The 27,577-nt window shown below is 38.8% G+C and overlaps 1 protein-coding gene across 2 annotated transcripts in view; it reads left to right on the top strand.

Annotated features, from left to right (window-relative positions):
• Nucleotides 1-27,577, top strand: part of TEX10 (testis expressed 10) — a 54,633-nt gene that overhangs the window by 26,204 nt on the left and 852 nt on the right. For both annotated transcript variants that reach the window (XM_084213046.1, XM_084213045.1), the window contains exons 11-15: nucleotides 10,646-10,734; nucleotides 11,901-12,034; nucleotides 23,650-23,730; nucleotides 26,184-26,365; nucleotides 27,325-27,535. In XM_084213046.1, coding sequence (XP_084069172.1) covers nucleotides 10,646-10,734; nucleotides 11,901-12,034; nucleotides 23,650-23,730; nucleotides 26,184-26,365; nucleotides 27,325-27,535 — 697 coding nt within the window. The remainder of the gene's footprint in view (nucleotides 1-10,645; nucleotides 10,735-11,900; nucleotides 12,035-23,649; nucleotides 23,731-26,183; nucleotides 26,366-27,324; nucleotides 27,536-27,577) is intronic.

Here is a 27,577-nt window from a genome sequence, read left to right as displayed (position 1 = left end):
TTTGAGTGTTGGTTTGGAATATACAATATATGGTGTGAGTGGATCTTTGGCTTGACAGTGGAGTTCTGGTAATTCCTTGAGGCCATGGATATGGACAGGTAGACAGTTCTCTCCAGGAAGTGAAGAAATATGTAAATCATTGATGGCCTGATATGGACTAAGGTTATAAACTTTAGCAGTGTCAGAAGTAGAGCTGGAAAAAATTTTGGTGTAATCTGCCTGTGCCTGTTTTCCTGCATTAATAGGGCAGAAGGGCTACTTCAAAATGGTTTTAAAGAACCAGTGAAGCATCTGCTTAGGTTTTGAGCACTTTTTGGAAGACTGACTTTGAGGCAAGTATTTTTGTCAAATGTGGAAATATATTAAATATTATAAATGTACCTTCTTGTAGAAGGTGCATTACTTTGTTTGCCTGAAAAAGTGGTCTGCTGCACCAAACTCTGTACTGTTGCCATTGCAGAGAAATCCATTTGTCAGGCTCAATGTCTTTTGCCACTCAGTGATTTTGTGGTGGTTGAGTGTCAGATACTCTTGCAAACAGAATTATCTTTTTTCCTTCCCTTTTGTATATGGTGTTGTGTTTAAGATGAATAATATATAATCTGCGTACTTACTGTTACGTGTTCTATTCTGTGAATTGTGGATTAAAAAATGCAGATTATGGTATTGTGATAAAAAAATATATATATATATATCAGGAAGTTAGATTGCTGACTTTATGGGAAAATTTTGCTGCCTCCTCTCATTCCTTGAAGTACAAATAAGGAAACTGAAATGCAATTTATTTATGTGCCTTATTTATGCATAATAGTTATGGCTGTTTTACAACTTTTTATCCATTGGAACAGTGTGTCTGGAAATTATTTCACTGTAATAGAGAGTTGGACAGATAATATTTCACTGTCTAGATAAAAAACAATGGGAGTTAATTTATGGCATTTCTCTCTTGAAGTAGAGTGTCCATAAATGAGATCTCCAATGGCTTCAAACAGCCATTTCTTATTCTTTTGGGACTCTTTCCCTGCTGGGGTCTTGCCAAGTGTTGTTTCTGTTGCTGTAGCAAAGGAGCAGGGTGAGGACCATATAAATGAAAGCTGAGTGCTCTCTGGCATAAATTGTGTGGGAGTTCCAAGTTTTCATAGGTTTGAGATAACCCTGGGGGTAACTTGCATTCTGCTTGATGTAACTGTAAATGAACTCTTAAGAGGTAGTGCCTTTAAAATATTCTGCTGCTTTCCAGACAATAATGAGGGAGCTCAGCTGGCATCTCATCAAGCATCCAGGCATGCCTGTTGGTTCCTGCTATCCTCTGGAATCTGGTGCTTAGAAAGACCTGAGATGGACATTTTAACATTTGTTTACTGTGAGGTGTAAAAAAATTCTATGTCTTCAGATACATTACTCAAAGATGTTTTAGGGTTATAATAGAGTTCTTTGCGGATATTTCCATTGTAATTAAAGGCTACTTTTTCTTTGCTTAGTCTTCCTAGTTATTTTATCTTCAGCCTTTGCCAGTACAGCATGAGGAGGCACAGTGAGAATGCAAAATGTAGCTAATGAAGACCTTCTACACTACTTGATTAAAGAATTATTGAATGCATAATTGTAGCCAAGGAAAAGAAAACTAGCACATTCCCCCAAAGTGTTTGCAACCAGGAGAGAACTTGGAGAGGATATTGTAACCCATTATTGTGATTAGCAATACTGATAGAATAACTGAATTCAGTAATTCTCATGTAAGTAAAAGTGTAGAAGGTGTTCCAGAAATGTATATTTATTTTTAAAAGACATCAATAAAATGAAAGTTTTTCCAAAATAAGCTAACTTCATATTAAATAAATAACACAAAACAAAGAGGAAACTCAGTTTTTATATACAAATGGTATATAATGGAAAGTCAGCTCAGTACATATTGGAGAATAAGTCAAAAATCATACATTTATAGAGAGGTATAGTAGTTATGAATGGGTTGCTAGGAAAAATGCAACAATAGTAAGGTCTGTGTTCACTGAAGTGCCTTTTCTGGCTGTATGTTTACACCTCTCAATTTAGAAACAAAAGTAAAGGAGGAAAGTATTAAAATAGTAACAAAAGTGCTTAAGGCAGTGTTGAATAAGCGAAACATTTATGCTTTCAAAATGCTTGCTTTTCCCTGTTGGGGTACTACTGAGGATGAAGGGTAAAAAAATGATCTGTTTTCCTTGCTGAAAGATGAGAAAAGATCTGTAATTCTTGAGAATCAGACCCCGGGGTGGGTTACACTGCATTCCTTCATCCACATCTGGTCAGCAAATTTCCTTTTCTTGCTCACTGTTTTGTAAATGTCTAGGACTAGAAAGAGGGAGAAGTCCAAGCTTGTATTTAAGGACATAGCCCCTAAATTTTTCCCCAGGTTGGTTGTAGTGTGAGGTTCCTAATCAAAGGCAAAAGAACTATATTGCTGCACTACAATTGCCGCCGTCAGTAAATGCCGTTTGCTCATTAGTGAATGTTTCTTCTGATTTGTGCTCTCATTTATAATGTGAAAGCAGTGCTTTGCTTCAGACAGCCTCTGCAGCTCTGGAGCAAATGAGCAGCTGACAGGCTTACTTTTAACAATGCATAGCTTAAATTGTTGTTTTCTTAAAATAGGCTTCATATTTTCCCTCAAATCCCTGGTAATTCCTTTCAGATGTTTGTTGTATTTTGCTGCATTTTCAAATGGAAAGACTTGATCCTTCAAAAGAGATAATGAAAGTTAAAACAAAAAACTCACGCTAACAAACCAGTGGCTATACATGGTAACCTGTTGGAGGAAAAGGAAGATAAAAACCCCTCACTTGTTCTTGGAGCTTACATTCAGGCCCTGTACTACCTGGAGCTAAGCTGGTCTGAATGATGAGATGGGTATACGGTTGGAGAAGTATTCAAAGATTCAATTTTTTGTTTTTTCTCCTTTTTTTCTTTAGCAATTCAGCATAATTTTTACAAGCATGGTTGCCTGTCTTTTTCAGAACTGATATGAAAACTGAGAGTGCTGATCCTCATTAGCAGTAGAACTCAAAACTGATTTGATTAAGTTGATGCAGGGACATGAGTTTATACTTTATTGCAGTTGCATTTCAATCTGACAGAAATTATTTTTCATTAAAGCTGAACAGGAATAAACTGTGCCAAAGCTGAGATAAATATTGGCACAGGGCTTTTTAATGTTTTAAAAGAACACGTTTTACAGAAGTGCAAGTACATGCCTACTCTGGGAGAAAATGTTGTATATTTTTCTTCCATAAAGGTGCAACAGTCCTGATGTGGTACTTGCATGTAATTTTGCTCTTTTTAGTGTGTTTTGTTGTTTAAACATAGAGTTCCTGACAATGATAATATGGAAGTTTTTGGGATGTACTGTAACATACTTTCCATGCTCATAGGTAATTCCATAAGTGATCCATTACCTCATATTTGACAGGTGTTTTAACATGTAAGCACTATTTTAAGTGGCAGTCAGACAATGAAGCTGTCATTACACAGCTGGCTGGCTGTATGGCATGCAGAATTCATAACAGTCCTGTGAGAAGGCTGGCTAGGAGACACACATGTACAATGTTGTCCCAATGTGGTTTTATCAGCAGAGCAGTGTTTCTGGGCTCAGATAGTGACCCCTGGGCACTGTGCTGAAGGATTTGAATGGGTCCTCTAGAGCTAAGGGAAGGATGATGCAGTATCTGTTGTGGAAATCTCCCACTTCTGATGCGTACTGATCAGTAGCTGAACGGTTCTCTGTTGATAGATAAACTCTGGGCTGATGTTAAACTTGCTGTGTTGAGAGGTCATAAGTAGCACAGCTCATAAAAATTGAAAGCCAAAAGAAACACACTCTACACTCCTCTGTGTATCAGCAAAGACCTTTTTCTCAATGCAATTTCTGATTGAGCACAATGGAAGATTCACAAGTGGTAAAGGAGTGCTGTTCTACGTATCTGTGGCCCTGGGTTGTGAAGGAAACTCAGGCCTGTTTCATGCAGTGGAAACAATTCTTTATGATCTTTGGTTGCAGTGTGATTATTTTGGCTACTGAGGAAGAAGCACTTTGCTTCTTATATTTCCAAGGCCTTAACTGAACTCCTGGAAATGCCAAAAGAGCTGCTCTGCTGTATCCTGATGAGTTGCAGAACAACAAAACGTGGGAGGTGCTGGTGTGTCATTTCCACTGTTGGGTAGATAAAGTGACCAAATTGCTTTGTCAAGAGACAAAAAAGGCAGGGTAGCCTTGATTAACTTACATTTCTAAGTACTTTTGTATAGAAATAATGTGGACTTTTGTCATGTCTCTTTCTGGATTGTACCTTAGTAGTCACCAGTGGTGTCCAGTGATGTCTGTCTTCTGCTGTATCAGCTGATCACTTCTACCTACCATCTCCTGCCTTTAAACCAATTGTCTCTTGATATGAGGACTTCTGTTCCTACCCTGAGGCTGCTTAAATTTCTCGGATTTTTTTCCTAAGTGTTTTTGATATTCATGTGCAGCTACCATTAACAAGATTTCTAGGAGATGCATAATGTAAAAATTTTTTTTAGAAACCATTTGGTTTGTTTCCAAGTGTGACACAGGTGTTGACCAGAATACCCCCACCAGAAAAAAACAACTGAAAAAAACCCCAAAAACACCCCGGCGTTTTTCACTCCATGTTCTAGCGGGTGTCAGGGAAGTTCTCAGGTATCAGAATGCTCACGGCTGCTAATTCAGTTCGTTCTTGCCTTCCCCTGGAGTTCTTTTGCAAGGTGAATGCCATCTCATTCTGGTAATTCCTTTATGGTTTTTGTGCAGCTGTTTGAAGTTACAACAGATTATCTTGAGGAGTTGTTCTGGGATGGGAACCAGAACAGTTTCTTCTCTGGGGATCAGATTGGCAGAGTTCCTGTAGCCACTCTTCTAGAGCCTTTTCATGCTTGATTGCCATCCTTTTGCAGTGCTTGTCTGCTGAGTGTACAGAATCTCAGGAAGTTTTCTGCTCCTGATGTGTTTGAACAACAATTTAATAATAAATTAGTAATAGTATTGTGGTGGTTAAAGCCCTTGCTAAGGTTGTGGAAAGTCTGTCTTCATTGTCTTCATCTGAAGGGGAGATTGATTTCCTATTTCCTAATGTAGTGACTTAGTCATTGAACTATTAGGAGGATTGGTACTTAATAATTTTATTAAATTTTCAAGAAGTTGAGGCCTAGAATGGACTTAGTTTTTTTCAGGAAATGAGTGAATCAGCTACTGACTATGCCTGTGACTGTTCAAATGTTCTGTGTGGAATGGAAGTATCAGCAAAAGAAATAAAGGGGAAACTCCTTTTGCAATGATTTTTAACCTAGAATTATAAAAACAGTTGTGGGAGGGCTTGGTTTAAATCTTTGATCAGTGGCTGATAAAATCAATTTAAAATAGGATCACTTTGTACTGTACAAGTTGTGTATCTCAGGCTGTTGTCTTGCCAATGATCAAATAATTCTGTAAAGCTTTGGGAATGCTCTGCACTAGGCATTCCCTCTGATGGTGCTGGGAGCATTTTCCTGTAAGGTGAAGGAATTGGATTTTATTTTCCTTGAACAGAAAACACAAACCCTTGACCTTGCACTTCTCGAGTGTTAACAACCCTCAGATTTATGAGCAAAAGGGCGATAGTATTAATGCCTCAGAAGAACTGTGAACCTTCCATTTGCTTTTTTATGTTTTACTTTAAAAATACTTGGAGGCTGAATTTGGGATTGAAATTAGTCACACTTTTTTTTCCAATTTTATTGCTAAAAACCATAAAATCAAAACCCAACCCCAATCCAAATTCTAAGGAAAACTTAGCAAGTGCTAGACAGGTGAATTGCTGTCTGTGCTAGAGTTTGTGCAGTGTGTTTTATAAGAGGACAAGTGGAAGGATAATTTCTAAAATGAGTGCAGCAAGGTTCATCAGAGTTCTTCTACTAGAGACCTTTAAATTACCCAAAGACTTCTTGTGCCTGTATAAGCCAAAATCAACACCTTAAACCTGAACCATAAATCAATTAGCTAGTTCAGGTCAGGAGGCACAGAGAGATAGTAGTCTGCAGTTGAGGAATACCAATTGTGCACAAACTTCAGTTCTTATTTTGCAGCTGTGTGATATAGCCAACCTGAAAATAACGGCAGCATAAACTAAAGTAGTGAAGTTAATCTGGAGTTAAAAGTTTGCAGCAAGTGATAAAAGAAATGCACTGCACACTTGCTTTGACTGAGAAATATTTGCTCTACTAATGACAAGAGAAGCAGTAATTTTTAAGTTAATTAGATTCAGCTTTTCTTTTAATACCATTTGGTGTACAGAGGAGGTTACCTAAAGGTGCAATTCTAAACCTCCAAAGAGAGGTTCCCACTGAGAGCGGGTGACCTTATGGAAATTACAAGATGTAATTCATCATAGTTAATGTGGGTTTGGACTACATGACTGGAGAGGTCTCACTCATATGTAGTTTGATAACAGGTTCCCATTGTCAGTAATAATTCATACAAAAAAGTGTAGTTATAATATGCTTATTACCTCTCTTCCACATATAAAGCAGATAATTTTTTTAGTCAGATGTCTGACATGTAATTTACAAGCATCTTGAAAACACATTTGAAAAGTGCATACAGTCCCCAATTATTCATGGTAGTCTTAATATATTAAATGGAGATTTAAAAAATAATTTTAATGTACTTGTAGTACATCAACATCTGTTCTAGAATCCACGTTCTTTACCTTATTTTTTATTTCCTTTAATGTGAACTTCAAAATTGCGCGTCTTTAACGAGTGTCTACATTATAGGCACTTGGGTTCTAAGGTAATTGGGGTGCTGACAGCAGGTTAGACTTGTATTTAAACAAACTTCTATGCTGTAATGCTGCTCTGTTTGTGTTTTTATTATTAGAAAGACATTGCTTTTGGTCTCAATTTATTGTGAGAGTCTCATGATTCTTAATTTATTGCGTGATTCTCATGAATTACATGACTTCCTGTTTTTTTCCGTCCTGCTTTCTGTATGGAGTACATGAGCACTGAAGGAGCATTTACTTCATGTTACAGTTTGGCCCTGTTTCAGTAGGACGCTCCATGTTTTCTCTATTGTATTAGGTCCCACTTGGAAAACAAAGGGATTCCCTACCCCCACCCAGGGAAGTTTTTTGTTGTGCTCAAGTAATTTTCTCAGCTGCAGGAGATGGGAAGGTGATGTTTTTCCCAGTTTAAAGATGAGGAACTGAGGGAAGGAAAAGGTGTAGGCAGAAGTGCGTAGAAGTCCTGGATAACTTTAGGAATTCAGTATGAAACATTTGGGCTCTGATTTTTCAGAGCGTCTTCTGTCTTGAAAACAAAAAATTACCTCACATTCACTGTAAATTCAAGTAGAGAAGTAGAGATCAGATGGGTGCTACTCTTAGAAATGTTTGAAACTGTATCTCTCCACAGCTGTTAGTGACATTTTAATCTTTTAATCACTGTTGAGCTGTTGCAGGACTGTGGATAACTAGCTGAAAAAAAGGGATGAGAGAAGCTTCCAGTATGAATTATGTGAGCTTATTCTGTCCTGAAAGTTAAAAAAAATTAATCTGATGATACTGGTAGAAATTACTTACCACTGACTTTTGTTCCACAATTTCAAGAAGTATTTATCTCGCCTCTTGTATAACCTACCTGAATTTTTGAGCTTGTGCTTTCTTCTACCTTTTTAATTATGCCTCATACACTGTGCTCATTATAGATGATGCAATAAATAGGGCAGGGACAGGTCAGACTATGTTGTCCTTCATGGTGTAATCCTGATTGATCCATTCATCCATGATTTGAATGAGACATAGATCTTTAATTTTTTTTTCAGAGAAAATATGACAAATAATATTATCATGCTCTAAGGCGTACGCACAGAGAGGCCAAGTTGAAGATCAGAGTCAACCTTCTCTGTCACTTTCTAAATTTAATGCTAGATTATTTTTAACCTTATTGCTCTTTTAACATTGAGGCTGCTTCTGTGCATGTAATAGCTTTCACTTTTTAAAAAAGCAAACTGCAGCTGAATTTGGGGATCTTGATTTTGTGTGTGTGTGACTCAGTATAACTCTGTTTGTAGAGATGAATCTTAAATTAGACCATTTAATAGCTCTGTCAAGGGTTTGTTCCGTATGCTGCCTCCATGTTCCCAGGGCTGAACTGCAGGGATTCTCTCTGCTTCCCCTTATGTCTGTATCAGTGGCCCTTAGCCTTTCTCTTAGGATGCTTAACATGCTTGTCCTGTTTGTGAGTTTGTAGATGCGTGGGAAAACAAAACTGATGAAGTGTTTGATTTCCAGATGTTTAGCAATAAGCTTTGGAATTATTTTTCCTGTCCAGGCATCTCCTGAGCCAATTACAGTTTCTGCTTACTAACCTGCAGTGAATCTTGAGTTTTTGTTCAGTCTCTTCTGGAGGTTATATAAAATTCTTGAGTGCACTAGTCCTGTTGTAAGGAATTCAAAGCATCTGCTAACTATTGCATATGGAAATGGAATTTTTCCAGTATGGAAAAATATTTTTTTATTTGATTCTCTTAAATCAGATTCTAACAAGATTTATCATGCAAGTCCCTACTTCCTGAACTGGGGCTTATTACATGTTCTTTCTTTCTCTTTTCATACCCAAGATTTAGTTATTTACACATGTGTCTGATTGCCTTTTCAGCTTCTCATCTGTTATCTCTCCCAGCCTCTTGCATTCCCACCTTTTTGCTCATCACAGTTTGAATTTCTGTGTCTAGTCTAGCAGGTCCTAAACTCCCTTGAATCTCTCTCCATGCTCCTCAATGATTATTTTGGTAAAAAGGAGTGACCTCAAGTCAGAATCATGGTCTTTCTGCATCAGATTTGGGGAGATTCTTCTGCTGTGCTGAACAGGACATGGATTTCTCTCTCTCTTCTGGTGTATGGATCTGATTTCTGTGTGAATATTTGCCTTATGTAGGGGAGTAATGGCAAGGGCTCCTGCTGATTTAATTGAGTATGTGTGAAGTCTCTTCCATGCTGTAATGAATGAGACTGGGACCTCCTTGGAAGGATAGAAAAAATTCACCAGTCTCCAAGAGACCATTGGCCATGGCCAAGGGATTTGTCCTGGAAGAACTTGGCAGCCAAGTAGCAGCCTTAGGTCTGGGGAGAGATGGAGAGACTGCAGGTAGTGAGCCAGGCCTCAGGGCAGGACCAAAGGCGTGCTAGGAACCAGAGGGGAGCGTGCAGAGCTGCCTGCACTGCAGAGTCACTGCATCACCTGGAATATGGCAGATCCCTACTGCCAGGCATCAAGAATTCAATGTGAAGGGGGAGCTTTATTTAATAAAGCCTTACTTAGTGCTCTCTCACCTATGATTTTTGTCTCCCTAAAATTAACTATGTCCTACATGGTAGTCTGATGGAATCCTGAATTTTTTCTTTAATTTAAAGAAATTCTGAAACTCTCGGGTTTTTCTCCTTCCTTTTTGAGCAACTCCAGACACGTGCATATTCTAGCTGTCATTTTTGTGGATGCTGAAATATTATGGGTGGATTTTTGAGGGTGGCAAAATGTATATGCCTGGCACAAAAGTATTCCAAATTTGATATTTTTGCTCTCAAAGCACGGAGCTGTAAAAAATTCCTGCGTAACAAGCTTTCCAGAATTTTGTTACCCATGAGCTAAGCCATTTTGGCTGTTGGCACAGAGAAATTAGGGAAAAAAAAAGTGATCTGAGGCAGATAGTTGGCTTGGAAAATTGCATTCAGAAGCTCTGAAATTTCACAAGATTGTAAGAGTGGAAAGCAGCAATCTCTTACAGCAAAGATCCATAGTCTGCAGTGCCAGTGCCAAAAGCAGCATACAAGGCAATTTGAATAATATGCATTTTTGCATAATGTGATGTGGGTTTGAGCTGCAGCCTTTGAGGAAAACATGCCTGAGATGTCCTTGTTCCCAGCTCCTGGCTTCCTCCTGGTTCAGCACTGACACATGGACCAGACTGCTATTAGGTGGTCATTGGTGTCTGTTTGCTCTGAGTTTCCACAAGCACTGCCTTCTAATTTGGGCCACCAAAGCAGGCTGGTGTTCCACGTGTTCCAGATTGCCCTTGAGATGGAAAGTGTCAGACAGCTTTGATAACGGGTTTTGCATATTGCTCCTTTTTGTGTTCTAAATCTCCAACCAACTTTTTAACTAAGCTGTGTTTTAATAGCTTCAGCAGTTTTGAATGAGGTGCTGAGACTACTTTCAGTGGGGTTTGTTGTTTGTGTATAAAAAGTAGAGGATATGATGAAAAATATAACCCAGCATTTGTAATATAAAGACTTTTACCAAGTTATGGAAATAAAATTAGTTTAATTTATGGTGTCATCACTGTACTGAAGATTATACCAGTATTAATGAAAAGTTGCTATCTCCGTTAATTTAATCATCTTAGCAACCTAAAGCCATGCAGGAATACAAAGTTCAGTCTTTAAAAGAGCCAGTTCTGGTTTTGAAGCTATTTAAAATGCTATTCTAACAACAATTAGAAACAGGAATGCTAAAACTGTAACAATTTAGGCATGCTAATTGATTGCATTGTGCAGGTAGGCTATGAATTCTTAATTATATGGTTTTTAATAAACTGTCTGCTATTGGTTTTGTGTAGATCATCCTTTGCAGGCTGGAAGTGCCAAGTGCAGGATAATTCAGTGAATGATGTGGACTACTTCAGCTTCTTGTTTTCAACCCTTATAGGTAATCCATATGAATGTAATGATTCAGAATTAACAAAATAAAATTTGTTGTGATAGTCAATTACTGAATTTAATTTAGAGTAAATGGTTTAGTAAGTGCTTCCTGAAAATAATTCTAATCTTGTTATATATTTTTGATATAAGATTTAATTTTCTTGATCTGATTTTTGACACTCTAGTTTTACACTTTTCCATTTGGGCTGAGTATTTGCATACTTTTCCTTCATTCTAGCAACTTTTTCAGGAAAGTCTGAGGAAAACCTAAATTTAGCATATGACATATAAACAAGATTTTTTTTTCCTAGCTTGAAGTAAATGCCTTTTGGCTCATAACAATATAAATGAGTGCCTCTGGGATTTCCTGTGAACGTGCTTACGCTCTTGAAAACATTCCATCAGAATAAAGTAATCAAGTACGTTAAAGTGAGCTGGCCAAGGTCAATGTGAGCAGAGTTACTTCTGCTACTGGATTCTTACTCAGCTATAAAAATAGTTGCATTCTGTGGTGATGCAACTTTAGGAAGTTACAGTGCTTAAAATGGTGTAATACTGCTGAGAAGTAATTCCCACTAACTTGTGCCATGGTAAAATATAGTGTGTTTTCTTTATCACCTTGGTTATTTGTAATGTTCAGATACTTTGTATTCAAAAATTACCTTTTTGTTCCTAAAATAGTAAAAAGAGTGCTGTACTGATAGCAGAGAAAATGAAAGCAAAGCCCAAGTTACTCTTGTGGAATGGTCATCGTGTTTTACTGAGACATCTTGTACCTATCTAGAAATAATAAGCCAAATGATTTTTTTTTTTTTATCCCTGAGGGTATATTGTTTATTACCAAGTTATTGGGAATACATGAAGTAGTTTGCATTATATCCATTTTTGTTATATTTTTTAGAGATGCATATATTGAAAATAGCATGACAGGCCTCTTAAGGTGGTTTTTATATCACATTATAGTACTATTGAGCTTTAAAAATATTTTTATTTTCTGTCAAAAGTCAAAATTTGTACTTTAATATACTTAGTTTAGTAAACCAAGCAAGTGCTTTTAAGAAAAAATTGTTATGTTGACATAGTGTAAAAGACGGTGTTTGTCAATGATGCTGTTGAAGTAGAACACTGTTTGGCTTGTTTTGTGATACTGTTGTACTGCTTCTTCTTCCCCAGGGTTTTCAAGAGAGGAGCTGACTAGTCTCCAGGGCATTAGAGGAAAACCACACATTAGCCAGACACAGCTTTCACCTATCCGTCTTTACCTAACTGATCTGGACCAGTTTTTACACCACTGGGCTGTGACAGAGGTAATACATCAACCCTAATTCTAAATGACAGCATACAAACTCTGAGTGCTCTCCATCCCTTTTCCACAGATGGCTAAATCCTGTCGTGATTTGAGTTGACAAAAGAATGAAAAATGTAAAAGCTGTCAAACAACCAACATTTTTCTACAGCCATCAGATAATATTTTGAAGGAAGCTGCTTTAGAAGTTAAATGTTTAGACACATAGTATGCAAAGTAATACTCAAGGAAAAGATTGGTAGAAATCTTGGTGGAAATTCTTAAGCACTAATATTAGGACCAGCAATATATTTTGGCTTTCAAAAACAAATTAATTGTAAAAATATTAATTACAGTTTTTCTGGAGAATAAGTGCCACTATTAATTAAGAAGCACTTGCATTGAATAAGATTTGAACTTTCAAGTAATATTAAGTTGGCATTAGTCATTATTTTGAATAATTCCTGATTAGTTAACCAAAATATGCTGGGTTCAGAAACTTCACTCTGAATTCAGTACCTAACATCATAAGAGCTGAAAACTTAATTTGATTGTCAGTTCTAAAAGGGATTTGAGCCACCAGATTTTATTCAAAACAGGTGCATTAGCTGTCTTTCTGCATCAGCTCTTTTTATTGTTTAGCTCACCAGAAACCACTTTGAAGTGTGAAATCATGTAGGTGATGTGCCAGTTTGACAGTATTTATGAAGTTGTAGTCCTGCATTCAGAAAGAAGAGCGAAACAGAAGGTTTTAGTTGTGTGTTTTTTCATTCAAGAAAGCAATATAGTAGATGTTTTCTACTTTGTAGTGTTTAACTGATAATATTCTGAAATTGATGATAGTCTGAGATGCAGATTGCATGTGTGCTGCTTGTTTTAAGCAGGGCTGTTGTTTGGTACCATGACTCACACACATTTTAAGGCCTTCAATCATTCAGTCTGTGGAGCAGTTGAACTTTCTAATTTGTTTTGCTTTGTCTCTTCTGGACAGTAATGAAATGTTTTCTCAACAAAATATCCCTCCAGTTTGGAGGGATCAGAATACTCTCTTTCTTGTTGCTCTGTGAATGCACAGGGCGACTGTTTGTTTCTCAGAGTTAACATAGTCCCATACAGCATCTGAAGGATTTATGTACACCTTACCTGTTTCTAAAAATGTCACTTTTAGTGTTTTCTCCTTCCTCTTTTTCCTTCTATTCCATAAATTTTTCCAAGTTGGCAGTGAAATAGGACTATTTTCACAAAGGTAACAGTGGAGTAGTTTGATTTCTTTTTGTGCCTTTGGTTCCTGGTTGCAAGTTTGGGTCTCTTCTACCACAATGTTCAATGTTTTGGTGCTGTCAGGGAGAGTCAGTATTTTCAGAAACTTGAGACTCACTTTTCTTGAAGTGCCTTTTCTCAGGAAAGAGACAAGGTGCTCTCCCAGGTTGTTAGAAGGGGATAGTGGTCAGTAAGCAAAGAGCTGGATATCCTTGGTTAGTAATGAAAGATGATTTGGACATCCTGTGTAGCACTGCACTACTTCTGCACTTATGTGTCAGCCCAAAGTCTATTCTGGAGACTATTTTATGAAAGAAAATAGGAGCAAAAATCCCATACATCAAAAATCTGAGTGAAGAAGGATGAGACCTTCTAGACCCACCTGATTTTGTGGGCTCTTAACCAAAGAGAGTTCTGAACTGCTGCATTTTCCCCATGAGGGTGGTCAAATACTGGAATGAGTAGCCTAGAGACATTCTGGTTCCCATCTATGGATGTGCTCAGAACCAGGGTGACTTGCCCCAGGTGACTCCACTTCAGCAGGACCCTTGGATTAGAGGAACTTGGGGGTATTCCTTCCAACACTAGGGATTCTGTGATTATTTAAAAGCTCCTTTTGAAACAAAGTCTTTTTGTTTCACCATCAACAAATCTCTTTGTTATTTTTGCTTTTTAGACAAAATGGAATTCACAGTATGAGTAGGGGTTTGTTGTTTTCTTTTATTTGTTAGGTTTGTTATGCTTATATTTGATCTAAAAGTCAAGCTGCTCCCATTAAAGGCCTGACAGGTACTGCAGTGCTGTTTGGGGTGTTCCCCCCAGTTTTGCTAGGTTTTTTTCCCCCCATGGAATTTTGGGATCAAAAAAGTAGGGGCACCTCTTCAGTAGTTTGCTTTCATACTGGAGAAAATTTAGGATCATTTTGGCTTTGATCTGGTAATAATGGTGGCATATCTGGTTGTGTTACAACAAGAAGAGATCATTAGTATTGAGGCAACCACTTCCTTTTATGAGTTGCAGAATTACATTCATTTTTCACTCGTCTGGTTTTGATTTCAGATGCAGCCATAGATATGGTAAATGGTGCATAAACAAAACATGCTGAAGCTCTTCAGCTTTTAGATAACTTTTTTCTCTATGTTTAAGTATCTAATATAGCACTGTGTTCTTCAAGTTTTGGGGGTTTTATCTTTTCCTCATATGGGTACCATTCTCCAACCTCAAACATGTTGACCAATATGGTATATAATGCTCAGTTTCTGAAAAAAAATGCTCTGGGGACTGTAGTCCATTAAAACCTTGGGATTTGGAGTCTGCACAAATTTTTAAAACCAAGAAGGTAAAGAAGAAAAAAAAAGAAAAAGGCAAGCTTGTTAAAAAACTTTGCATTCAAGATTTGCCACAAGCTGCACAGGAATACTTTTTGTAGATCGAGTAGTTTTCACTAGGTACTGAACAATCTAGTCTGTTCTCAAAAGGGAAAAAAAAACCCTAAACAGCTACAACAAAAAAATCCCAGCCAGAAGAGCAAAGCCCAGAGTTGCAGGCTCTGGGGAGAAGAAAACTGCCAGCAAATTATGGGGCTCTCCTAGGGTGTCTGGAAGCACAGTGTGATATGAGGGTTCCATGTGCATTGAGTGTGAGGGAGGTAGGCTTGGAGACTGCCTTCTTGCAAGTGGAGATAGTTCAAGGTGTGATAGAATTTTGGAGTCAAAATATTTTTAGCTGTAGCAGAAAATTGCTTTATTTAGATAGAGAAGTGCTACAGGAAATAATAAAGCCTGACTTGAATTAGTCATGCTTTTGGTGGAATTTGGTATGGTGCAGAGCTTCTGAATGCTAACCTTTCATCTGTTCCCTTGCTGGATAAGGAAGGACAATGGTGATGCTGTAATGCTAAGCAGAGTGTTTGTAGTAATTTTAAATACCTGCTAAATGAGAACAGTGCTTGTTGGCTGCAGATCAGGCCTCTACTCTGTGTTGAGAATTGTTTGTTTAAGAGTTCTCATTATGTAGTTGTAATTCAGGATTTCCTCTCAATGGAAAAGTAGTTTAATGTGGGTGAAAATAAATAAGGAACTCTGATGGAATCAGAATTTGATGACCTGGTTTCCTATCAATAAATGAGACTAGTGATCAGATTCCTATTAGTCCTTCCACCATCTTCTTTCATTTTTTCCGCCTCTAGTTTTGTCTAAACCATTCTTTGTTTTTAGCTCTCTGCTGAAAAGAATAAAGTTGCAAACACTAATTCCCTGTAAGTTCTATGAAAATAAGCAGGTGGAAGAGAAAAATCTCTAGTTTAGAGCAGGGTGAGTTATAACTCCATTCCAGCATCCTGCTTGGCAGCACCCAGCCTGCAGGGGCTGTTGCTTGGCCAGCGGGGTGTCGGGGTTGTGAGGCAGCAGCAGCAGGGATGGTGGACTGAAGAAGGGTCCCAGGTGGGAATCTGGAGGCCACAGCTTGTTGGCCTTACTGCTCACTGCTCAACTTTGTTTCCCAGTGCAGGGAAAGGCAGTCCCACCTTTCTGTCCGTAGCTGTGCTATGGGTGACGTGTGTTTTTATGGGTAAAGAGCTGGAAGAGGGAATTTCATGTCTAACGTATGCCTGTCAGAGATTTGGGAGAAAAAGCAGTGTGCTTCTGGGGAAAGGGCAGCTTCTGGAAAGGAAAATAATAACTTGAGGCATTTTCAAGCAGCAGTTTGCACTTCTGGAGTGTTATTATAGCCAGGGCACTTGGTAGCATGTGGATAACAGTAACAAATGCACTTGTGATAGGAAGTAATGCTTTTAGGTAGTTTTTTAAAAAAACTTGTTTTCAGATGGATATTGTTTGTAATTTTCTTTTGACTAGAGAGTGGTTTGGAATTGGAATCGTGGCAATCTGAAATTGTTTTTTCAGCTTTTTTTTGGAAGCTTTTAAATAGTGGTGATTTTAAGTTAAGAAGCGATGTTTCCGGAAAGTGTCTCTTTAGAGCTATGCAAAGCAGCATTTAAAGGTTAGTCTTCATGATTTGTCTAAAAGAGATGTTAAATGTGGGAACATTGGTCCTTTTTCTGGAGGAACTTCTGCTTAAAATTACTTCTGTCTTGTTGAAGCCAATTATTTAAAATCACCCCCCTGTAGCTGAAATAAATGGGACTCCAGAATAAATGGTTGCAGCCCGAGGGAAGAGCTTCAGCCTTGGCTCATTTTAACTGTGTTTGTCAGTGATATTGTTCACTCCCCTGTAATTGAATTGCTCTGCCAGGATCGAATGAAAAAGTGCCCAGAGAAATGAAGAGTTTAACAAGGTAACAGTGTACACATGGTAATTTCTGTTGTAATATTTGATGTTTGTGACGGTTGAACATTTCAGAGGGGGAAAGCAAATGATAATTGGAGGGTTTGCTTGAAGTCGAGATTCCAGAGCTGTATTGAGCCCACAGCAAACTCAAAGAAATAAAATATTCAACCAATTGTTTAAAATTTTTAAGAGCAAACACTAGGGAAGGTCAGCTGCTTTTAAAAGCAGACTTGAATTCAAAAACTTGGAGATGAATGTAGTGTAATACACTAATCTGTGTCCAAATCTGTTCAGTCTTATAAGTGAAATACAGTTGGGAAGGCTGGATCTGGAGAGATGTGCTATGAAAAAATCACAGCCAATCAATAAAGATAGCAAGTCAGTGAATATAAATTAAAAGCCCTGCAAGGATGTTTTCCTTGAGAAGTAAATGGTTGTATTGGAGTGCTGTAGCTTAATTTGAAGCAGAGATTAATGCTTTAAAAAATCCCTAAAAATTTTTTACAATTTAGATTTTTGAATTGAAGTTCCTGAAAGATTTCAGCTTGTTGTCTTTATTGAGATTTACAGGTCAAAGTTACATTAGGGAGAAAAGGCAGCTGAGGGTAAATAAACTTCCTTCTAAATAAAATTCCTTCTAAACTATAGAGTACAATTTTAATCTTCTTTAAGGAAGACAAAAAATTCTGTATAAGCCTGTTAGCGTTTAGTAAAGCTACATCCTATCCCAGCTTTAATGTTTAGAGGTGAAAATATTTACTTTCTTGGAAAGTAATGCAAAGTCCAGAGAAATAGAAGGGAAAGAATTTAAGTAAAAGGAATGCCTCCTAAAATTAATCAAGCTCTTTAAAGATCTCTTTCATAAGATGTAAAACTTAAACCCAAAGCAAACAAAAAAGCACCAAAACTAGCCCCCACCTGTAAAACACAAACAGTAAAACACAAACTTCCAGAAAACCTATGCTGATCTTCAGGCCAGTGCTCCATTGTACCTGCATCATATACTTCCAGCATATCTTGTAACACCTTGGAGCTGGGAGCTCACTGCAGTGTTACTGCACATAACTAGCATGAATTTACAACTCCACAGGTACCGTGTATTGTGCTTTATATTCAAATCCTGGTTTGTGATACCTAACCTACGTTTGCTTAGAAAGACAGGCTTTGTGGGCCAAGAGCTGAATGTTGGGTTTTGTGTGTTCTCACATCCTTTTGTTTGTAGAAGAGGCAGGCAGGTGAATTTGGAGACTTCAGCATCAGGTGTTCCTTAGACTGTCCTGCATGTAGTCTGACAAGGAGGCATCCAGAGAAGGAGCAATTGGCTGGGGTGACATTTTATAGCTGTGAGGAAGCTGCAGAGCCATGAAAGAAGAACATATTATGGCTGCAAGAGGATGAAACAAAAGCTGTTTTGTGGTGTCCTTTCTTTGAATTTTGTTAGTAAGATGGCTCTGAGAACCTGACCTGTGACATTCTTCAGGTATAGCTTTGCGTGCTCTTGGATAGCACAGTGGCTGTTGAGCTTAACCCCTGGTTTTGCTAATAACAGTGTTTTCAGAAATGCCCCTCCCTTAGAGAACCAGGGTGATTGTCTCCAGCCCTCCCTGCCTGGTAGCACCAAATCTTGCTGGTACTCAGACTTGAACACACGATCAAGTTGTTGCACAGGAGGTGAGCTGTGGTGCTTGCCATTCAGGTATTTGTGTCCAGTGGCAAATAAAGATAACTTCACTTAGTTTAATTGATTCTCAAATATAGATTTTGTATCAGACCTCGTGTCACAGCCAAGGAGCCTGCAACCAGACAAGCATCACAGTTAGCAGATGCAGTGAGTTTGTGTGCTGCAGTTACACTGTCACCAGGACGTGAACTGTGTGTCATAATTCTTTGAAGTCTTTGGAAATACCAAGTCTCTATCAATATGTGGGACATCATATATGTTCTTAAACATTTATAATTCTTAAATAAGTTTTTGCATTCCCATTTTGCTACCTTGAATGTAAAATTAGCCCAATAGTGTGTTTTTTTTCCCTTGTTGCTCACCTGTGTATGGTTCTCCTGCAGACTCTGTTCCTCTTTTTGGCTGTTTCTTTTTTTAACTTAGGTTTTGTTTTGTTTTACTGCCAGCGTGTAGAGTTTTCATGTGGAGGTTTTTATGGGATTTTGTTAGGGTTTTTTTTTTTCTTTCTGGAGTCAGTGAATCAGGAATATCTTTCATATCCACCCCTGTGAGCTTACCCAAGGCAGATGAACAAAGATCTCTTGTTGTACGCGGCTTTCTCAACAACTCAGGGCACTGTTAATATTGCCCTGTCAAATCAATTTATTTCAGAAGGAGAAGCAGCACCTGTCAGGGGAGTACAGTGTCTGATAAGTGAGAGTGCTTCGGGGGAGCTGGCCAAGCTTCAGAAGCCAAGCTTCATTGCCTGCCCCATCACCTGAAAACTTCTCGTTTTCTACGCTCTGCACTAACATGTTACACTGGATACAGTCCTGCTCCAAACAGGCATTTCATGAAGGCTGGGGAATTCACCACAGAACAGCCTGTTACATTTTAGTTATCCATGTCTGAGGTCCATGTCAATGGGAGTTGAAAAATATATTTTAAAGTTCACCTTAGGTTATAGTATCTGGTGTGTGCCAACTTTCTTTTTTTTAATAAAATCATTTCTCAGGGAGTCTGAACTGCCTTTGGTTTGGCTCCACATAGTGGCATGCTAAAATACTTGATCCATTATCATTCCTTCTTGCTTGGGTTCCTCTCTGTGCTCCTGCTTGTGTGTGTCTTCAGAGAAAGGTGACTATTTTTCTTTGAAAAAAAGAATACTTTGCAGCATGACTAAACGTGAAATAATACAAAAATTTTCTCTGGACAGTTGCTGATTATTAGTAGTTTCCTTGAGACTTTGAATCAGGATTCTGTTGTGTTACAGGAAGCATTGAGGGAGTGGGAACAGTTCAATAATGAACAAAACATTAGTTTCGGTTCATCAGGTGTGCTTGTTCCTGCTGCCATGAGGGCTCACACTGAGACTGGGCTTCCTTGGGTCATCCCAGCTCTGTCTTCTGGAGGCGAGAGCATCTTAGAGATGAACAACATTAAACTGATGAATTCCTCTGATTCTGCATTAGAGCTGTGAAAAGCCTGTGTGGGATTGCATTGTCAGTCAGGGGGCTGACAGTGGCAAAAATGCTTTTAACTCATTCAGTTGAAGTAAAATCCTCCATGGTGTCAGGATCTCCAAAAAACCTGGGTCAGGCTACGCCTCTGAGAGGCCTTTACAGCATTTTTTAAAATTTGTTTGTTTGGGGCTGTTTGTTTTGTTTTGTAGTGGTTTTTTTTGTTGTTGGTTTTTTCTTCCCTGTTGTGGTTGGCTGCTGTTGGAGTTTGTCTTCAGTGTGGCAGGCAAGGAGGCCCCTGTAGCAATGACTTCCCAAAGCACCAGTAGGGAACCTGCTGTCACAGTTGTGTGGCTTGTGATACTTGGCCTTGACTGATCAATAGGGTTTGGTTTGAAAATCTGCCAATGGATTACAGGGCCTGTAGCATTTGCTGCATAATGATAACAGATAATCCCTGTGTTTAAGAGAATTATTTTCTTTAGGTGAATTTATTCAAATGACCATTCAAACAAAATCAAAAAGAAAAAGAAACACCCCAATAAAATGTCTAAGCCTAAGCCAAACCTGTTATAAAATACTTGCTTCAAAAAGTAAAAACCCACCCCTCCCTGATCAAAAATGCCTGTTCTCAGTCCATTCACTTCAGGATTGCTTTGAAACAAAACTACTCTGGCTTTGGTCCAAAATCAATCTATGAATGTGCCAAAAATGTGATAAATGTTAATCAAATGTAATGTAATGAATCAGCTGTGACATTTTATTATGGAAATTAAAAATCATGCAAAACCTTGCCTAAGGAAAATAAATTGTCAGGGAAAATACTAATTTTCATGTAATAATTAAGTTTTCTTTTCCTTTCATTTCCATGTCTAAAACCGTTTCAGTTACACTTTTTTATAACAGGCATTTGATATGAAAGCCATTTCAAGCAGGATTTAATTTATGGATTTGAAAAGAATCACCTCTCCCACTTAATTGTAGGAAAACAGAAGTGATGTAGGGAATGGTACTGCTGTTTTGAGGGTCCAAAAGATCTAAAAGATTGAAAAATCAACTTGCACTTTACCACAACCCTTGTAAGGAATTATGCTGCTGTCCAGTAGTGCCTGTTTTCCTTGCCAGTTGGGGAAGAATCTATGCCAGAAGGGCATATTGTACCCGTAATGAAACGCTCCTACAACTCATCCTCTCAGGGAGAGCCTCAGTGGATGGTGGGCTTTTTCCAGGGACAGAATCCCAAGGGTGAAATATTAATAATCCCAAGGGTGAAATATTAATAATGGAGCTGTATTTTTGTTGGGTGGGCCTGGTGGATTTGCCTTCAAGGTCTTTAATTTGTGGGTTTGTACTGAATCAAAAGGGATCTCTCTGGCAGACTGTGTCTGGTGTGATGTGCTCACAAGCGCATGGCAAACCCCTTTGTAAAGTGCCCAAGTTTTGCCCTATGAGTAACAAATGTCTTCTGCATTTTCTCCTTTCATAATCATCCTTCCCAATTTCCATCTCACCTGTGTTCCCAGCCAGCCATGATCATCGTTATGTTTAGTTGTTGTTTGGTTACATTTGTTTTGGTGCATCATTTTTCACCACTCTGTAAGTGACAATAAGATCCCTTCTTGGGTGTCACTTTGCCAGCCCAGGCAGGTTCAGTTCTTTGCCTTGACACCGGAAAGACGGGATCTTTCTTTGTGCAATTTTTCTGTTTGGTTTGAATTTGCCTTTCCTGAAAATGAGTGGCTCCTACTTTGCACAGTATGTCAGAAATTGTCTAATTCTAAGTAAGATCTTACAGAGTAGTAATGGAGAGATGATCCTTATTCTGTCTGAACACTTCTGTTGGGATTATCATTATTTTTACATCCTGAAGTAACATTTGCCCCTTTTGTGGTTGTATCACAACCACTTGTGGTCAGCTGTTACAGAATTTCCCTCTCGTTTCCAACTGGTAAAACTCATAGCTGCATACAGAAGTTTTTATCAGTCTCCAGGCACATGACCCACCACTTTTTTTCACTGATTTTTTTCTGTAGCTGTTACTCATCAAACCTGCGTGATCTTTTCCATAGGTTAGTCCAGTCCTCCTGCCTTGGCAGGGTTTCTCAGCTTGGAGCTGTCACCCAACAGATTTCATCAGTGCAGCTTTACCTTTTGTGTAAGTGCTGCTCATTAAAATACCAGATCAGATTGGTGTCACAGTTTGTCCTTGACATGACAGTCCCCAGTAATAACCTCGGTTGCAGCTTCATTTTATTCCTTGACACTGCTAATAACACAGATGTTTTGAGGGGATTTCTTGGGAGTATTCCAGAGTACTTAATATTTTATCACTTTGAAATTGCAGTGGACAAAAGCCCTACTATATTTAGGATGGTGTACTCAGTTTTAATAATATTGTTTCATAAACTTTCATTCCATAAAATAAATGTATAGTAAAGGTATTCAGTGCAAGAGTATCTATGAAATTGTCTTTTAAATAGTCCTGCTAGTCAAACAAAACACCTGCACTACACCTGTGATACTGATTAACATGAGCAATGTCCTGACAGCCCAACAATGTTATGTGCCACTAGGCAGATGTGTTAAGGATCTCCTAAATTTGGCTGGCATAAGCAGGGCTAAAAACAGGTGTGGCATGTAATTTTGGAAAAAACTGAGTGCCCTTCTGTATCACCACAAATGGTGCCTCTTGGCCATTTCTGATTAAACCAGCATTGGCATCCACGTTAGTTAAAGCTGAGTTTTCATACCACAGGACCTTGAGCTAATGGTTCTTTCCCATCCTCCAGCTGCAGATGTTGTGGACTATTATTTTTGACACAACATGGTTGATATGTTCTATTTTGTCATTATCTCGTTTGGGTGTCTTGACCTGTCTGATTGAACTAAAGTCTCAAAACCAAAACAGTATCACAGAATTTATTCCCTCAGGTCAGATCCTCCTGTGCAAGTTCTCTTTAGGTTTTGAGTCATGATGCATCTTAGAGGAATACATTTTGCTTAGTCGAGATATTTGTAAAACTCATGGACTTGAATTCTTTCATCCTTCAAACACCTGATCTTGCTGCTCTCTGATTCCCTTAAGCACACAGGGAAGATTCCATTCCTCACCTCTTGGTTCTTCCATCTTCCTTGTCCTTAGGAGGACATCACAATTGCTCATGGTCTGATAATGCACTTGTGCTGTGCTTGTTGGCTTCTCCAGAGGCTTTAGTTGCCACTCTGGTGAGATAAGCAGTGAACGCGAACAGAGAGAGGGCATCCAAGCTCTCCAACTAGGTTGCGAATCATTGGAATAGAGGGGAAGGAAAGGAGGAACAGAGAAAGCCATCTACTGAGGATTGCAGTACAGCTTACCAGCAGTTCTGCTGGAGCTCTGGTTTCTTTACCCTATTCAGGAGACAGAACATTTCATGGTAGTTTGCTAGTGCCTGATTATACAAGCACCAGAAAGTTTTATGCAGTTTATAAAACAAGATTTTCCATTTTGGATCATTTTTGACCATAACATTTTTGGCACTGGAGAGGAAAATATGTTGAAAATGGATCATCGCTACAGTCTTCTTTTTTGTATTACTTTCCTGTTTCACTGTGATCCCTGTGTTTCATGCTTGATGCAGTTATTTGAGAGGTTGTTTTCTGAAATTCTTCAGCTCCGAGGAAAGGCATTTGGAGGCTTTTTGTAGGAGTCTAGCTTGATAGAATATTTTTGGCCTTCTATCACACAGATAGCAGAGAGCCTTTTCCAAAAAAACCTAATGGTGTAGACCATCATCTCTTTAAGCATGGAACAATTTATGTTGACAATGCTACTCTTCTACACTGGAAGAATCAGTAATTTGAGACAGAGCTGCTTAATGTCCCTGTAGGTTCTTTGGATTTAGGTCCATCAGCAAAGTATGGCTGCGCACTGAGTGATTGCTGGTTGCATTTGGAGTGCTTAAAAATAGTTTTGTTTTATTAAAACAGGTGATCTGTCACAGCTTGTCCACTATACCTTCACAAAGTCAGTGTTTTGACATTCTCCAGACTGGCATCTGTAAATATCTGGTAAGTACCATTTTGTCTTCTACATTAAAACTTACTTATGATAAATTTGCTATCAGTCTCATTAATCCTCAAATCCACTTATCCTGTGTATTTAATGTATAATTTCAGCATTTGAAAAAGCTTTAAACAGGATTTGGGGGAGTTTAAAAAATACATGATAACTGTTGGTATCTAAACTTATATGGGTAATTCTTCTCAGATTTGTGAATACTTGAGTTTGTCTTCAAGGCAGTTTGTCCATAAATGAAATACTTCTTGGTTTGGTTTGCTTTTCAAAAGAGCAAACAGCAGCTTTAGATGAGGTTTTTTACTTCATCTATGTAAATATGTATCTAAAGAATGCCAAGATGATGGATGCCAGGTTCTTTGTGGTACTGAGCAATAGGGCAAGAGGCAGCAGGCAGAAACTGATGCTCAGGAAGCTCCAATTGAACATGAGGAAGAACTTCTTTATTGTGTGGTTGACTGTGCCCTGAACAGATTGCCCACAAATGATATGGAGTCTCCCTCACTGGAGATACTCAGGAACTGTCTGGACACAATCCTGTGCTTTGGGATGACCATGCTTGAGCAGGGCAGGGAGGTTGGACCAGATGACCCCTGTGATCCCAACCTGACCCATTCTGTGGGTTTTACAGCCTGTCTTCTATCCTGAACATGCATGAGCTGAGGAGGGGATGGCAAAGCCAGAGCAGTCAGGGACAGAATCTGCAGTACCCTGTGATGCTGCCTGATGAGAGGGAGGACCACAAGGTCTGTCCCTGCTCTGCTGTCAGGGTGGTTCTGTGATCTAACCAGTGTCTGCCATTCCCTGCTTGGAGCCATACTGAGAAGTTACGAGAGCAAAGCTTCCATAGGGAGTAGCTTACCTATAACCACAGTCTGGATTTTGAGGGGTGGATGCTGACTTAAATCAACTTTAAAAAGGCTTATATGTTCTACTGCCCTGTCCCTTTGAGAGCAAACCATTAAGGTGGGTTTTATGGTTGGCAAGGCTGCTGCCCAAGGTCTCCAGCTGGTGGCTGACACCTCTCAGGGAGCAAAGGCACCACAGAGGCAACATCCTATATGAGAACCTATCTGAGCAGCCTCATCTACTGGACTTGTATAAATTGAAATGTCTCTGTTCCTGTCATCTTTCAGACTGGCTGACCAGCACATTCCATCAGTACTGTTGCCTCAGGTGGTTTTCAGGATGGTTCTTTTTATCCACCTAGATCGCTGCCATTATTTCTTTCTTACAGTTGATCAGGAAGAATGTTACTCATTTTAATTGTTTGGTGCCTCAGTGTCCTGTAGTATTCAGCAGGGTCGTGGTGACAGCTGCAGTCCCACCTTTTGTCAGACAAAAGACCATCATCATCCTCCTCCTGCCTCTGCACCTGACTGGCACAGGTCAGCCTGGGACAGCAGTCTGTGTTTGTGGCCTTGAAATACACCCAGTGTCTTAGACTGGAAGGATTTAAAATTTCAACTCATAGTTGTTCTGTATCTCTTACCTCTCACAAGTAATGGTATGAATGAAACACATTTCACATTTCTGTAGCTTGTACTTTATTGATCTTTTTTCTAAACATTTCTGAAAGAAACAGCTGACCTTGTTAAGTGAACCAATTCCCTCTGTCAGCTTAAAACAGTGTACTTGCAGGTGAGCAAATTAGACTACTCTCAAATTCCTTAAATAGTTCTTTAAAGGTAAATGGTGCCACACTAGCAGTGCATGATTTTTTTATGGCTTTACAAGACAAAAATCTAGGGTACTTACCCCATAGTACTTCAAAATTTAACTGCTTTCTAATTCACTGCCTCTACAAAAAACAAGATTTTTTCCTAAATTATTTATCATGCCTATAAAATCCTTACTCAAGATGATGTTCTCTCTTTAACAACAGCAGAGCATCACCCCACTTTGTGCTCACCATATATTTCATTAGCTTTGATTAACCTTGGTTCATAAAGCTCCTGTTGGGCTTCAAAGGAGACGCCCTGGTGACAATCCAGAAGAAGCTTTCTTTTCTGTAGCATAAATCAGAGTTTCCTTCTACCTCAATGACTGCTCACTGCCATTTCAAGACTCGGAAGGCCTTCCCAGTCCCATGATATATGCTTAAAAGGAAAGACCTGTTCTGCCCAGAAGATTGTTTTGCCTGCATTGTCATTCAGAGCAAGGCTCAAAGCAGTGCTATGTTTTGCAAATATGTTTTGAGATGAGTGTTTGTTTAGAAGGCATGGAATGAAGATGTCAATTTAACCTTCTGTTGGTATGGGTGGCAATTTATTGGGAAAGCAGGGATTTGAAAAAATGCAGTGGTCTGTAGAGTTTGAACAGAAACAAAGTAATACATGTCACCACAGGAAAGCTCTAAGACTGTTTGAATCCCAGCAAAAAAACTTTTGTATAAAGTGATGAACTTGGGTTGTTGTTTTTTTTTTTTTGTCTTGTTTTAATACAGGTTGGATTGGTTGTAATACCCGATAGCACAGCTGGATCTGTTCTATGTGCCATAAATAAGCTCTTGGATCAAGCCTGCATCATAAGTGAAAACCTGCACAGGTTCTTGGCCTCTTGTTGTTACAGTCTTCTGTACTTTCTGCTAACTATAGACAGAGAGGATGCAGAACATTTACAGAAAAGGTAAAGCTGCTCTTCTTACCATCTTGTCTCTATCTTTGCAGCCACAAGTATTTAGAGATATGAAATGAAAGGATACCACCCCCCTCCCCTCAGATGTTTTTTTTTCCTGTCTCTCTTTTGCTTACTTCAAATCAGTACTTAGATTTAAGAAAAATACCTGCAAAGTTACCAGGAATTACTTAAAAGAGTAACTGAAGAAGGTTTCCTCTCAAATTGTTCTACTTGGGTGTCAAAACCCTCCTGATTTTGTAAAGCTGGATATTTATACCTCAATCTTTAACCTTCGCTTCATCAGATACATTGAAACGCACCATGTAAAGGATTTGGCTTTATGAGTATGTACTCTTAACTGAGCTGATGTTTCAGTTTTAAAACTTCTTAGACATCATTACATAGACTGCAAAGCCATTTGATTTAAAAAACCCAAAAGCTACAGATAATGAGTTCAAATAAATTCACCTGGAGGTGTCTTTTAACAGGAGTGTCTTTTAACAGGTCAGACTTTTCCATACACAGAAAAGTTGTTAAAAGCATCCTGAAAATTCAAAGCCCAAGTCCTTCTTCTCTTACTGTATTTAATGACTTGCATATCACAAATAGCTGACTCCATTATTTAACTTCTTATGAATCTTAAACTAAGGTTCAGGTGTACCTGAAAAGTGACTGAAACGAAAACCTCTTTGCAGCTGCATGAAGCAGAAATTGCACTGCATGAGAGATTAAGCAACATTTGCAGCTTCCAGGGCAAAGCCTTAAGGCTTTTCCAGTGCTGGAATATTTTCAAGTTTGGCTTTTTCAGGTACAGATTTTCTGCTTTGCCACTAATTGTGGTGAATGCAGCTGGCGTGATTAGGTCCACAGAAACAGGTTTCCTTGTACAGCCATGCAGCCAGTTCACAGAAGCATCCTTGAAATGTGTATCCTCAATCATTTCAGTTTTGATTATCTTTTCCTCTCAGGGACATGCTGTGGAGATCATGCATTTCTGCATTAGCACTCCTGCCACGGCTACTGAGGCTGATGCTGCAAAGCCTGCAAGTGAGCCGGATCTGTCGGGAAGAGCTGCCCGTTGTTGCTCAGCTGCTTCGCCTGCTAATGCAGCACGGGCAGCTCAGGAGCCATATGATCACAAACGAGTTTCTGGTGCAACAGATCATCAAGGACATCATGGTATGAACCTTCTTGTTTCCCAGACACCACATGTATGTCATG

The sequence above is a fragment of the Fringilla coelebs genome (genome assembly GCF_963513975.1).
Source record: "Fringilla coelebs genome assembly, chromosome: 1".
In the NCBI taxonomy this organism is placed as follows: domain Eukaryota; kingdom Metazoa; phylum Chordata; class Aves; order Passeriformes; family Fringillidae; genus Fringilla; species Fringilla coelebs.
Note: the sequence above shows the minus strand (reverse complement) of the source record. Positions and strands in the feature narration are given on the sequence as shown.